This window comes from Podarcis vaucheri (assembly GCF_965113315.1).
Source record: "Podarcis vaucheri genome assembly, chromosome: 2".
Classification (NCBI taxonomy): domain Eukaryota; kingdom Metazoa; phylum Chordata; class Lepidosauria; order Squamata; family Lacertidae; genus Podarcis; species Podarcis vaucheri.
Window position 1 is genome coordinate 62,602,689 of NC_138760.1, and position 14,565 is coordinate 62,617,253.

The window sequence follows — 14,565 nt, forward strand, 5'->3', positions numbered from 1 at the left end:
ATGCTTTCTAGTGGAAGCAGCTGGTAAAGCAGCTAGAAATCTGGCTTTTGGTTCTTCTTGGTAACTGGTGGCAGGAGGACCTGAGCTTTTCTTAGGGGAAGGGTCGGGGCTCAGTGGCAGAGCACCTTCTTTGAATGCAGGGGGTCCCAGATTCAATCCCTGGCAACTCTAGGTAGGGCTGGGAGAGACCTCCGGTCTCAAATCCTGCAGAGCTGCTGAGTCAGTGCAGACAGTCTGACTCAGTACTGTATAAGGCAGCTTCCTATAGAGAGAAATAGCTCGATGTGCCGTCTTTCTTGACTGCAGCCAACAGTCAAGGCCTCCTTAAGCCTGTTATTTGGTGCAGGACATCAAGCTCTGACTTGGCATTTTATCTTCCGCTTCTCCTGCGCAAAGAATGAGGGGCGCAATTTGCAACAGAGAAGCTCTGGAAGGAGGAAGGTGTTTAACTTTCCACTAGTCTGTTTTCCTCTGCAACTCAGCAAGCTGCTGTGTTTCTGCTGCAAACAGAAATGGGAGAAAGCAGCTGCAGCTAAGGGGCAGCTGAAGAAGATAGCTGGCAAGGAAGGGAAGGGTGAAGTGCTCTTCTCCTGCCCAAAGCTCCTCTGTTGCAAATGGTGCCCTCTAGCCCAGTTTGCAGAGGAGAAGTAGCTGTTGGGCTTTCAGGTTAGAGCACAATGTGCCGTACCGTCTTTAGAACTCGAGGCCAGTGGAGGAGCACATAAAAAATCAAATGCAAGTAGAAAGCTCGTACATCAGAGAGAACACTTGGCTAGAACCTTGTTCCTTGTCATGCTAGCTTTCCATGTGCCGCAACATTCGATGTAGGGAAGCATTCAGATATGCAAAACCCCACGGCCATTCCAATGGGAAATGTCCATAAGGATACCACCACTAGCTGTCTTAGAATGTTGGAGTTCATTTTTCAGCATTGGAGAGGCAGTCCAAAAACTGTATGTGGCAACTCAAGACAGTTTCTCAAAACCATACACATGGATTTAAAACATGTTTCCATCTTACAGCCGACACTGGCAGAGCTTGTAAGACAGTAACTGCCACCAGCATTATGTTTTAATTGTAGTGTTGGGCAGCTGCGTAATAATGTAGGCCTCCCAATGCAAGCAAAATCAATACTATGTGGAGAGGAGTGTAAGGAAAGACAATCTGGTTTGATTTTGCCTGCTTTCATCAGCGAAGCGGTTTTTGTGCCTCGCTAATGACAAACATGTTTAAACACTGTTTGAACTTAAAATGGAAAAGGCTTTGTTGTGCTCCATGTTTGCAATCTCGTCTCTAGAAGTGAAAACAAAAAAGCTGCAGTCCTCAACATGTTTACAACAGCGAGTGTGTCCTCTTGAGGGACTTCCTTCTGAATGAAATAGGACTGGGACTGGGCTGCCCAAGCTTGCAAATACTATGCACTTTTCAAGCTGCTAGTGAGTGCAGTTTCTGTACCCTAGAAAAATCTGAGACTAGCATGAAGACCTCACAAATGCTGGTGCAAGAAAGATGTGAATAACGAAAAACAGACCTTAGGTTTATCTCACTTTTATTTGTAATAGTTACTTTGACATTATTCTTCATTCACGGAAAGTTGCTTTGGTGACCAAAGCTCATTTTTAACTATGATGTTCCATGTGCTGTTCCTGAAATACGGTCCAATTTCTCCCCCCGCTTAAAAGACATTTTAAAAAGAGACCTTTTTCATTGAGAAAGTAACTGTGTGCAGGCTGCAAGCCTGCTGAAAATAAGATCACTGTCCACTTTATTCCACCCATGCACAGCAACCTTTTGCTGGAAATACATTCCTTCATGTATGCACAGAATGCAGCTGGTCTTTGTTCAGATGGCTGGTGTGTGTGCATAAAGAAAGTTAGGTTTGCTCCTTAAGCCAGGTCATTGCACCGTGGTGGCAGCACACTTTTTTCTGACACTTTGGGACACAGGAAAGACTGTGGCACAATCCTCATCTATGAGCTCAATATATCTTAGCTGTGGGGAAGAGTGGCAGTCTTTCCGGTATTTCAAAATGTAAGCCAGAGACAATCTATGTGCAGGTAGGCATGAAAAGGGGACTGGATTCATACCAATTTGTTCCAGCTATGGTCAGGGACCATAATATCTTAGAGAAGTATTTTATCAGAGACAATGAACAAGAGTGCAGTTTGGGATTTTTTTTTTGTGTGTGTGTGTACTGTAAAGGATGGCATAAAAATTTAATGAATAAACTACCAGTATGGTGGGGCAGTGCCATTTATGAGGAGGGTCCCTGGCCTCCCCATGCTCTCTATTTTGACCTCTTTTTATATTTGCAATCTGCCTTTATAAGGTAAAGGTAAAGGTACCCCTGCCTGTACAGGCCAGTCGTGTCCGACTCTGGGGTTGCGCGCCCATCTCGCTTAAGAGGCCGGGGGCCAGCACTGTCCGAAGACACTTCCGGGTCACATGGCCAGTGTGACAAGCTGCATCTGGCGAGCCAGCGCAGCACACGGAAACGCCGTTTACCTTCCCGCTAGTAAGCGGTCCCTATTTATCTACTTGCACCCGGGGGTGCTTTCGAACTGCTAGGTTGGCAGACGCTGGGACCGAGCGACTGGAGCGCACCCCACCGCGGGGATTCGAACCGCCGACCTGACGATCGGCAAGTCCTAGGCGCTGAGGTTTTACCCACAGCGCCACCCACGTCCCTACAAATCTGCCTTTAGCATATGTTAATTTCAGCCACAGCATAAAGCACATGAAATGTTGATGTAAAAAGTAGCCATAATAAATAGCTAACCAGTCTTGGGGGGGGGGGAGAGAGTTCCCAAGTAACATCCAATACTAACTGATGTTGAGAAGGGTGGGTGTATGTATGTGTACACACAGAGAGGTTTCTTGCTTTTAACTGTAATCGTAGCCTTTCCTTCTTTTACATCTATAGGTCCCAGGGGCTCCTCTCCCAAATCAGCTAAACTGTTGCTTGCAAAATGTAGGTCTGGAAATGGCAGACTGTCAAAAGCTCTACCAAGCTGGTGCCACTCTCAGCCAGCTGGGCAGAATGCTGCAGTATGAGTTAATGAGGGGTTACTTCTGAATTAAGAATTCAAAGCAATAGGTGGATCCATCTCATTTGTGGTTTTCTTTCAGTGTGAAGAAGCATTTGTGTAAAAATGATGTACATTTTAAACAACATGTCCCTGACTGCCTGTAGAGCATATTTTGACCACTAGGGGGAGGGTGCTACCTGCAATTGCCAATTGCACACCATACAAGGGGTCTAGATTAGCAAGAATCCATGGTGACCAGAAATGAAGCAGGCAGTTTGGAAGGGATGAAAGTAGGAGCCTTGGCCACAACCCCCTTATTCCCTCTGGAAAGATATGCCTGTATTTGTTCACTTATGATTTGTGTTCTCCCCCCCCCCCCTTTTCTCTTTCTCTTTGATTCTAGGGGAAAAAGAAAAGACGAACAAGAGAAAAGCAGCAAGACTCCAACTCAGGTAAATCCACTGGTGCAAACTCCAGTACATTATCTGGTAACCAACGCTTTGTTTATGTTGGTAGGGGATTAGTTGAGGCAGCTGAACAATAGCTATAATCTTCCTTTGGATTTGCATCTGTGGCTTAATGTGACTGGGGTAATCCATATCTATGCTAATACTACCTCCATTTCATCTGTAGACTGGGTTGCTATCTGTGCTTATAAACTTTAATCTGTGTTTCATTTTCATATGAGACCTAACTGCTATTTCTTCTAGCTTTGCTGCTATCTGCAATTGTCTCTCCTGTCTGCTCTCCTCTGACATTAGCCTCAGAGAAAAGGAATACTATTCAGCTCATTCCTAGTTGCATTTTGACACATCAAATTTAGCCCCCTCCTCTTGCCATTAACTTTTATGGTTGTTACCGTTGTAGTTTCCCAATCACCTAGTTCTCTGCAAAGATGCAGAAAGCAAAAGGTCTTTAAAATGCAGTACAGTAGCAAATTCTTAACCTGTTATCCAAGAAGGGACTATTTTGCCATAAACTAGATTTCTAGGGCAGGCAGAATCCTAACCCACAGAGTCTTACACATCATATCTTTGGGTGCTATCAGGCTAAAACATCTCATCAGCGCAAGCATTTCCACTTGTGAAATACAAACCCCCACCCCCATGCACACTCTCCCCAAATCTGCTCCATAGGATTGAGGGGAACTCCTAGAACAAAGTTAGGGGGAACACAGAGTGAGAGAAAGACCAACTGCACAAGCAGTGCTTTGGATAGAAGAAGAGATGGTAAGGGAACAGCTAGCTACAGATAGAACAGGTGAGGTCCCTGTGGACTAGAGGTGGGCAAATGTTGGCAGAAAAAATGTTGGTGGAAAAAAGAAGGCCCAGGCAACTACTAACCAGTCAACTTGACATACCAGGAATGTCCTAGAACAGATAATTTAACAGTCTGTGAGCACTTAGAAAAGGATGCGGGGATTACTAAGACCCAGCATGGATTTCTCAAAAGCAAGTCATGCAATACTAATCTTTTTTCTTTTTTTAAATGGAGTTACAAGCTTGGTGGATAAGGGGAATGCTGTGGAAACAGCGTATCTTGATTTCAGCAAGGCTTTTGACTAAGTCCCCCATGATATTCTTGCGGGGAAGCCGGTAAGATGTGGGTTGGGTGAGGTAGCTGTTAGGTGGATTTGTAGCTGGCTGACTGACCGAACCCAATGAGTTCTCACTCATGGTTCCTCATCATTCTGGGAAAAGAGGACAAGTGGGTGCTGCACTTGTCCTGGGCTTGTTGATGTTCAACATCTTTATAAATGACTTGAAGGAATAGAGGGGTTGTTTGTCAAATTTGCAAATGACACCAAACTGGGAGGGGTAGCTAATGCCACTGTTCTCCCAGTCACTGCATTCTTGGCCCTCCCGTGTGAGGTTAGTTTTGGTATTTGCCTAAACCTGCTTTGTTTCCTGAAGAGATGCTGCTTCCAGCAGAAACTGGGTTGATGTGGCCTGTTTAGTTTTGTCTCCAGCTGCTAAATTGATGCTGCATCTTTTCTTCTTCCTCTTCCTCCTGCTCTTGCTGCTGTTTGTGCCTCTGCCTTGCCCATTCTCCACCACGCATGCTCCTTCCTCAGATCCTGCTTCTCCTAAGAAATGCAGAGCTCGCTTTGGTCTCAACCAACAAATGGACTGGTGTGGACCGTGCAGGTGTGTATTGGATATCTTTGCTTTCTAAGCTTGTTGCTTACCATGCAGGTTGTTCTTTGCTGTGCAATTTTTATTTTTCATGCCCCTTTTCTGCAGCTGCCCTTGCCCCTAACACTACTAATGGCGCTCCTTATGGCCTGCCTAGGTTTTCCATGGATTTCAACTGTTTATGAGTGATGCTTCCAAAAGCTTTCTACTTCTGAGAAGGGAAAGTACAATGCCGGGGGGGGGGGGGGAATCTTAACCATGCAATCCTATGTATGTCTACTCAGAAGCAAGTTTCTTCCAGTGCAGACAGATGTCTGTTTTTTTTACATAACAGGAAGGGTCAAAGTTGGCATTCATTTCTCCCTTGTAGCATGGACTCCACGTACCTTCACACTTGCAAGATCTTCCTTTATGGGTATCACACTGGCAAGGTCTGGATGACCACATAGCCGGGAATCTGGAGTTGGGAATTCCCTGCACTGACGGAGGTTTAGATTAGATCACCTGTTGAGATGCTTTCCAATATTGTGGTTTTCAGCCCTTCAAAATAAGTTTTTTCTAGATTTATGAATCACAAGGTCCAAAAACCTACTCTCAACAACCTTCCCATGTGCCTTTGTGCCATCACCATCATCCATTTTCTCTCATTAAAGGGTGGAGTCTTGTTCTCTTATCAGGAGACTTCAGTGAAGAGAAAATTGGTTGTCTGAAGAGGGCCAGTATAGAAGGGGCATTGCAGCCACTGTGTATCCAGTTCTTTGCTGTTCACACCTCCCCACAGAACACAGCATTTGTTACAGGAAGAACTGGTAGTTTCCAGCTACTATCTGATAAAAGTTGGTGATCCAGTTATTCTCATTAACCATTAAGTGGCTTGTCATCTTTTACTAGCAGGCTCTGTATTGAATTTCAGCCTAAAATTATGCAAAGCAATTTAAAAGGTCAACTCACAAGACTAGACTTCTGATTCCCACCCAGCAGCATAACTAATGCCAGTCTTAATAGCTTTCCTTTCAAAATGCAAGAAAATGATTTGCATTAATTAATGAACACTCCCTTTGCTTTTGTGCAGCACTGATTAGTCCAGAAGCAAATGAGCTGGGGCCTTCCTTACACCACCAGCAGAGTATTAGGGTCAAGGGGACATATTCCTTATATATGTTGTAAGCCGCACAGAGTGGCTAGCCTATCCAGATGGGCGGGTATAAATAATAAAATTATTATTAATAGTTATTTGCAGGCCATGGCCACCTCTGTGCAAGTCTGCTATATTTTATTCATATAGCAGACCACAGGGTAGCTGGTGATAGGGAATACAGGTTTGGAGTATGGGATATACCTGCACCAATGGGCCTAGTTTGAGGGCTTCTATGCAACAGGGAACAGAAAGCAGGGCTCTCTGCACACATATGACACCTGCTGTTGGCTGGTCTCATAATATTTGGTTGCTGGTTTTAGTACCTAGGCTAACTGATCTGTGATGTGTACATACACATGCACGCACAGAGAGACTTTTTTTCACATTACCACGCTGGTGTTCCACCCTAGAGATATGCAGAACTGCAACAATTGGTAAGAGTGATTTGTGACTTCATCATCTATGCAATTCAAGTGGGGCATGTTTACATGCAAATATTCTGTCAGGAGATGGAGTGGGGTAAATAGCGACAAAAATAATCAATAGCATTTATTCCTTCCCATTCATATTCCTTGACCCCCATACATTTTACTTAATTTCCCCTCTCCCCAGTTCTGTCATTGTCTTTAGAGGGCCACATCCCTTTGGGAAGGTCATTCTGGAATGACCATTTGACCCATCTTTCTAACAAAGCAGCACACTATTTCATGCAAGCAAGATAAGAAGCTGATGTGCGCAGTAGCTTTCCAACTTCTTCAGTCATGGAAAATCCTCACGCTGCATTCACATGGCATTTTGCAAGTGACGGCAAATACAACTGATCACACCAAACTTTTCACATCTGCAATTTCTCCATTTCTTTGCTGCTACTCGTAAGCAGAACGCTTAGAACCTGCTGATCTCCCTTTACAAGTATGCTGATGCCACAAAAGACTAATCTGCTTCCACTTTTGTCCACTCTGAAACAGGCTGCAGCACCATAGTTACACTGCCACCCAGTGGTAAACACTGCAAATTGTCAGTGTATTTTAGAAAAATGCTTCTGATGCAAGAGTGTGCAGCAGAGAGCTGACAAGAATAAACATGTATTTCCCCCACCACTCATCCAGCCTTTGCTGTGGGGTGCAGAGAAATGACTGTAATGACTGCTGTCACTCTATCATTTTAAGAATATGACCCTGTAAATTCACCCTTTATTTACAGATAACTCTCTTCACTGTTCTTAGGAGGAAAAAGAAGTGCATTCGGTACCTACAAGGAGAAGGACGCTGTGCCAGCCCAGTTTCTTCCGATGGAAGTGCTATAGATTCCCCTCCCTCCCCCTTGGATGTGCTGCAGTGCATATCCACTGCTTTTACTTCAGACAAGCTTGCTGCCCCTGCTGATTTCACACACCAAAACCAAGCCAGTCCTTTCCCTGCATCTACGTGTATCAAAACTGCTACAAGCACATCAGGACTCACTTCCAAATGCTCAGCAGTGTCTCAAACATCTGTAGCACCCAGCGAATCCTCAGGGTACAGTGTCCTATCAATAGGAACGTAGTACTCATGCAGCAGTGACCAGCAAGGCCGGCAAATTCATCAGGCACTTTGATGAGTGGTTTCACTACCTGTGGAAGCTGCCAGAGACAAGCCTACCATGCCATCAAATGGCAGTCTCAAAGTCAGGAGAAAGCTGTCAATAATTGGAAAACATTGGAGCACTGAAAGTGCTTTTTATAATGTAAGTAAGGACACACGGTGTCTCTCTTCAGAAGTAGGAACAAGGACATAAAACTGCGTTCTGGTCAGTAACTTGAGAATTTCTTTGTCTACCAAACCAGCTAAAACTGAAATAGGACACCCAGATTTTTAAAAGTAGCTAAGAGGTGCTAAATGTTAGGCATTCTTTTCTTTCTTACAGTTCAAAGATTTGCATTTCAATCATAGTCCTCTTGTAGATATGACACTGGTATGCCAAAGCAGCTGAAAGAACAGTGTGGTTTTGTTTTACACAAGCCTAGTTGCTTGACAGGGGCAATGTAAAGTAGCTGACCTGTCTGGCATGAGAATATATGGAATAAATTATTACACCTCATCTTGTGAGGGGAAATGTTGATTCCAGGTGAAAGTATTCTTAATACATTTTGGAGGAGATACCCACTGCTTGAAAACGAATACTTATCAAATGATAAAGGAAGCATGCACTGGCTCCTTTAAAGTTTTAACTGTCAAGTATTATTTTCTTGTCACTACCTTTAAACAATAAGTTACAATTCTTTTATTGCCCCATTTCTATTCACTATATACACTCTGGAAAACGGATCTTTCTGCAGGGTTTTTTGTTTTGTTTCTGTACAAACTTAGTGTGCATTTATTATGGCCATGCTTTGCTTTTATCACAAGCAATTACAGCAATGGATTGCAGCTGCAAAAAAAAAAAAAGGCGGCATTCTACTGCATTCCAAACAAAAAACAAAAATATTTTCTGCTATGACACTGAGCTCTGCAATGTGCATTAACTACGTAAAATTCATAAATGCTTATTTTGCATGATTTATTCTGTATCTGCTAGTCATTGGGACAGGCCAAGGAGTGATAAAAGGCACTGAAAAGCTAGACACATACAGCATCACTATAAATTTTACTAAGCACATTTTTGGTCTTCTAAAAACTTACCCAGACTAAGCCACCACACATTGTTAAGCCTTTGCTGACAGCCATTAAGGACTAGAAAAGTATGCAAGGATCCTGATGTTGCTGAATTTTCTCACTCTGTACTAAACACTGTTACACAGATCATGGAACATATTACGAATTTAGCAATGTAAGCCCTGCTTGTTAGAAATAGTATGCGATACAATTTCTGACAGAGAGCCGTAAAACCTAAGCCTAGTCCCACTGCATTAGTTGCTCAAACACCTCAGCCTATTGTGCAATCTTTATTTTAAAAAATGATATTTGGGAGCTATGTGCTCCCTGCCCCCATTGCATTTCCAGTGCTAGGCAAAGATGGCTGCTTATTAGCCCTAATACCAGTCAAGCAACATCCTGTGTGTTATTTTTCTTGGAGGCCCCAAACACACACAGAATGCCATGTGTATTAAAATACTGCAGAAAGGAACAATGGCCTCTTGGAGAAAGGATAGGAAAATGCATACTATGGAATAGCTAAAATTTGCAGGTGGTATTATTCTCTCACTTTGCAATGAGTCCTATGTCCTTCACAGTTATACTTCAGCAAGTTTTAATATAAACCCACTTGTATACAAGGGGCATGCAAGCACCTACTCCAGTGTGTGGACACAAAGCTGAACCACACAAGAGACGCTCCCCATTCAACTCAAAAGCATCAAATGAAGCTGAAAAGGTATGTAGCCTCGGGCAGGAGTGACAAATATAATGAAGGCAAACCTTAAACTCATGTTCACTTTTCCTCCTGTAACACTTCTTCTCTAGCCTGACCAAACTGGCACCATTACTGATCTCATGGGCAGAAAGTTGCCAAAACAATTTAACCATTTGGTAAAACTGAATCCAAACATAAAAGATTTCTTGCCAAAATAAACGACTTCCAGATACTCAACATAAGGGCCAGATTCAACTAACTAGTCCCACTAGCGGAAGTCTGCCCTGAGAATTCAACTAGCATAATGGTGATATATGATTACAGCCTTAAAAACCTAGGTCACATGAGTCATATTCACATTAACCTCACTAAAAGACTGTTGTTCCCATTTTTTTTTAGCAAACCTGTCTTTGCTGTTTGAAAAAAAGTGCGCACTAACACAACCAGGAAGTCTCTTCTTTTCACCTGCAGCATTTTGAACACAAAGCACAGTATTGCAATTATTGCAGTGGTATAACCAGAATACACCGTTTTAATATCCAATCTATTTTTGTATTTAAAGCAAATACGTAAAGGCCTAAACTATTTTTCTACATATTGGAATAAGCTCTACAGTATATAAAGCTTGTTTGCACTAGTATACCCCCTTTTAACTTTTTTTTTTTTTTTTGCAGTATTCCAAAACCTATTCCTAGACAATCTTTAAAAATGTTGCTTAATTGTAGTGGAACTTTGCAAGCACAAGTACACTGGCACAAAGAGGCACACATCTAAAAAGCCCTTGCGTGTTATGTGGTAATGTGGACATGTTCCATTTATATAACTGAAATATTCTCGATTTCCTCCCATCTCTGCACCCTGAATTAATTTCACTCTCAATTTTTCTGAGATCAATATAGTATGTATATGAGAGTATATTTTCTGGTTAAATATTTATATACCACACACAATCATGATTTCCTATTTTTAAAAAATGTTAAGGTTTTCCTGTTATTTTTTAATATACAAAATACGTGCACACCACTGCCCTTACTGTACTGGCAAAGCCTTTCCTCTTGTACATACATGCATGCGTATACACACACAACATAGGCTAAAATCATCATTAGTTAAAAGCTGGTATGTTCCTACCCAACTACTAAAGGAGAAACTGTGAAATCTAAGGCCCAAATCTAGGTTGCAGCTGCATTACACTCAGTTGTATTACTTGAAGAAAAAAAAGTTACTTGAAAATATGATTTTGCAGCAAAGGCACAAAATCTCAAACGGTTTGCAATATGGGGGAGTCCTCTTATCCCTGAGAAAAAGTGTGTCATCCTTATCTAGTAAAAAGATCTGTGAACCTCATGAGGCATCTGTTATCGTGAGCTTTTTAATCAGTGAAAGAGCTGGACAGGCTTTTCCTCCAATATCTGTAAGAGAATGTATCAGAAAATTTAAATATCTTTTATAAAGACAGTGGCTGCAGCAGATGACCACGCTGGGATTATTTTCAATGGTCCCTCCAATTCAAAGCAGTGTTTGCTTCTCCAAATTTGGGGAAAATATATCCAACATCTTGCTTTGGAAACAAATTTAAAATAGGAGATATTCTACCAATGCAAAAAGGATTTACCAGTTTGCAACTGCAGTCAGTGCAATTTTCTTGTAAGAAACTTTCTTTTGTACACGTAATAAATACTCTACACTTGTCCTGAATTTTCCCCACAACATGGCAGGGAAGTGGTAGAGAAGATGTATGTGAAAGGCCAGCTAGCAATTTGATATTAGAAATATATTCAACAATACATACCTCTGATTTAGACTTAAATTTGGTGTGGATTAAGGAGTGCACCCCTGCTGAAACACACTGACAATTCCACTTTTCATTCAGCCGCAAACAGCATACATATTTCAAGCCTTCATCATATGCTAGTCCTTTTCTTTTTTTCATAAAACAAATACAAATAAATACATTTAATGTAAGTTATTGTGTCCCAGTTTGGGGAGTGGTTCAACAATGGCATTTTCTATGTTTTTAACGCTTCTCATTTTTATATGTAAGCTGCCTTGAGCCCTGTCGGGAAAAGGTCTATAAAGAAATATATCAGAAGGAGGAAGGGTAGATTGGATTTCATATTTCTTGCATTGCTTTCATTCGAGCAACCTGAGAACTGAACGAAAGGTAGCAGTAGGGAAGATAGAGAGTCCTATCTCACAAGTCAATGTAATGACTGTGCAAAAGAACTAGTGCCACATTTCGCTCCTTCCAGAAAAAAATCTGTCCCATCTACTCTGAAATTCTGTGTAGTCCCCTTGCCTATGCAACAACAGCCCAAGCAGATTTGCATCTCAGTATACGTACAGATTCAGGGCCATTAGGTGTACATAGCTACTTAATAAAAATGGAGCTGAATGTGTTGATAAGCATGCAGATTAACATTTATGAAACTAGGAACAACTGCATTGTTTTTAGCAACTGTTTACAATGATGGATTACCAAAAGGCACAAACTATCCATATTCCATACAGCAAGTAACAGATTCCCAAAAAAGTCACTTAAATGCCAAAAAGTAGATCTTTAGAAATGCTATATGAAGTCTTGTGTGTCAATACAATTTATATGTTTTTTTAATGAAAGCTTTACCCTTCATGTTTTACTCTTGAGTCTATAATTCATATATGACAATTTCAGTTCTTTAATCACATATTTGATTTCCTGAAGCCTGTTTGAATGTACAAGTCATAGAAAGACCACTTCAACAAATCATTTAAAACCACTGTATGTTTGTAGCAGGAAAAAAATTCTGCAGCAGCTCTCTCAGCTATCATCTGTTGTAATTTTTTTTTTACTTTGAGCTTGTATTTTTTGGCTTATGTTCAAGATTTGTTTATGGCTTTATAAATAAAGTAATCTACCAGATTGCCCATTCAAAAACAGGCAACTGGAGACTATAATTCTACAAAATGGACTGTTATGTGTTCCCTTGCTTGGTATACCTTCTCTGTCTTGCCCAGATGTATCACTGCTCTCTAAATATGGGATCAGACTGAGTAAAGAAAGTCAGACTACAAGGATGCATGGTCTCGTTAAGGGGGCAAACACACAATTGCTTAACAATGGTGATGTAGACCGTTTTCAGCAGTAGTAATTAAGGATTGCATCCAACTAAGTCATTGCATGAGTGGAACCTCTCCTCCCTGCCGCCACACATGCCCTTCAAACTGTCTCTGGGGAAGTGCAGAGACATTCTTTTGCACAAGTGGAAATTGTTCTACCCATGCAATGAGTTAGCTGAATTAAACTCCTGGAACTTAATTTAAAGCACAGTATGCCAAGGCATTATCTTTAAGAGCAATATGTGTTAACAGCCACAATCCAAAGTCCACAAAATAATGTTAAGCACACCTCTTATGACCAAAGTTGCAACTATTTTAATGTGACTATTTCACAGTATTCACCTTCTCAGGTTAAGCTAGAAAACAAACACCACACACTACTCTTTCTCAAAGTGCAAGCTACCCAGCATATTCAGAACTGTGCCCTTCTAGCCTTGCAGAATGTTTTCAGCAGGCAGTATACCAAATAGATCATCTTCAGTCAACAGCAAGTAGACTTTTTTCTACTTGAAATATCACAAGAGTACAAAGGGTATTCTTTAGCCTGCTGGAGCAAATTTATTGTTTGCTCCATAACCATCCGAAAGTACTTTGAACGGCCAGGCTTTTAGATGCTCTCTAACCCACACTGGCATCAAAGTTCTTCACAACCAAAGAGAAGACGGCAACACTAACTGGAACTAGAAACACTGAAAATGTCTGGCTTAATCCCACTCTCTGCACAACAGAGTCCTTTAGAGGTTAAAGGGAGATGCTGCCAACATGTCAAAGGCAGGTTTTCTATCATCTTACCTTCTTGACTCTCTGGTTAGTCAATTCTTTACCCCTCCCCTCCAATGTTTACAGATAACAATGCAGAGAAGTAGCTCACTTCTTTAATGAGACAACAGTGAAGGGATAGAAGGTACTCACTGCATTGTGTATTATAGGATAATTTCAAAGAGACACAACCTGGATAGGGGATTAGTTGTGGCCTTTGCTCTCAAATTCTGAAGGGAGAGTATAAGTGCTGGAACTTTTGACATTATCCCCTGCTAGAAGACAACAAGTGTGTTTGAAACCCTCACTGGGAATTCTGATAACTGCCCAATTCTTGCGCTTCTGGGTTCAAGATCTCCCTTCCACCAAAACTATCTGGATGACAAGAGCAGTGACCTTGCCAGAAACTCTAGGCGAATGAGAAGTGTCAAGTATTTCCCTGACCCCAGTCCCTGTCTGACATATTTTCCCCTTGCCATGCTCACAAGACCCAGGGTTAACCTTAACCTGGAGCTGCTGGTTCTTTCCAAAACCCATGCATCTTGAGCAACATCATCATGAGTCGTGGGAACATTTGAGTTCCTTCCTTCCCATAGACTTCCACAAAAGACAACCATCCCCACCCAGAGGTAGATTAGATCCCAGTAATTAGAAATGGTAGAATATTGGACTTTTTCATGTAATCCAGTGCTGGACTCATTGGTTGAGCAAGTAGAATTGGAGACGTGATCCTGGAAAATGAAAAGTGAGCATATGCAGTTTGATTACTTTAAAAGACACAGGGTTATAGGCATAGAAGACTAGGAACGGAGATGTTTTGATAAACCATGGGTTTAAGCAAGAAGACTACTTGAAGAATATTTCAGCTTTCATGTACTGGTAACTGAAGCCCATCTTTTGCAGCCCCTTTCCCCCTCCCCCTCCCGACTGTTTCTTCTGAAGACAGCAGCTGGCACTATCAAGTATACAATCATTTCATGTTAACAGCTTGTGAAGTTGTGGAGCAATATGCACATTGGTTGCTATGCATGTTTCAATTTTAACTGCCTCATTTAACTCCAGGTATCTTATTCTG

The 14,565-nt window shown here is 41.7% G+C and overlaps 1 protein-coding gene and 2 long non-coding RNA genes across 15 annotated transcripts in view; 2 read left to right on the forward strand and 1 right to left on the reverse strand.

Moving 5' to 3' along the window:
* TCF7 (transcription factor 7) overlaps nucleotides 1-8,381 on the forward strand; it is a 118,764-nt gene extending 110,383 nt beyond the window's left edge. For 6 of the 13 annotated variants that reach the window (XM_082211623.1, XM_082211620.1, XM_082211615.1 and 3 more), the window contains 3 exons: nucleotides 3,433-3,481; nucleotides 5,104-5,176; nucleotides 7,529-8,381. In XM_082211623.1, the coding sequence (XP_082067749.1) occupies nucleotides 3,433-3,481; nucleotides 5,104-5,176; nucleotides 7,529-7,847 (441 nt within the window). In that variant the 3' untranslated portion in view covers nucleotides 7,848-8,381. Of the gene's footprint in view, nucleotides 1-3,432; nucleotides 5,177-7,505 lie in introns of all 13 variants that reach the window. The other 7 variants (XM_082211624.1, XM_082211619.1, XM_082211617.1 and 4 more) reach the window with 4 other exon arrangements.
* On the reverse strand, nucleotides 1,533-3,434 carry LOC309525931. The gene is made up of 2 exons (XR_014216580.1): nucleotides 2,700-3,434; nucleotides 1,533-2,320 (listed from the first exon to the last, which is right to left on the reverse strand). It is a non-coding gene; the product is annotated as an uncharacterized lncRNA (long non-coding RNA).
* Nucleotides 8,382-8,696: 315 nt separating the features above from the next.
* Nucleotides 8,697-12,579, forward strand: LOC309525928. Its single transcript, XR_014216575.1, has 2 exons — nucleotides 8,697-9,808; nucleotides 9,911-12,579. It is a non-coding gene; the product is annotated as an uncharacterized lncRNA (long non-coding RNA).
* The last annotated feature ends 1,986 nt before the right edge of the window (nucleotides 12,580-14,565 follow it).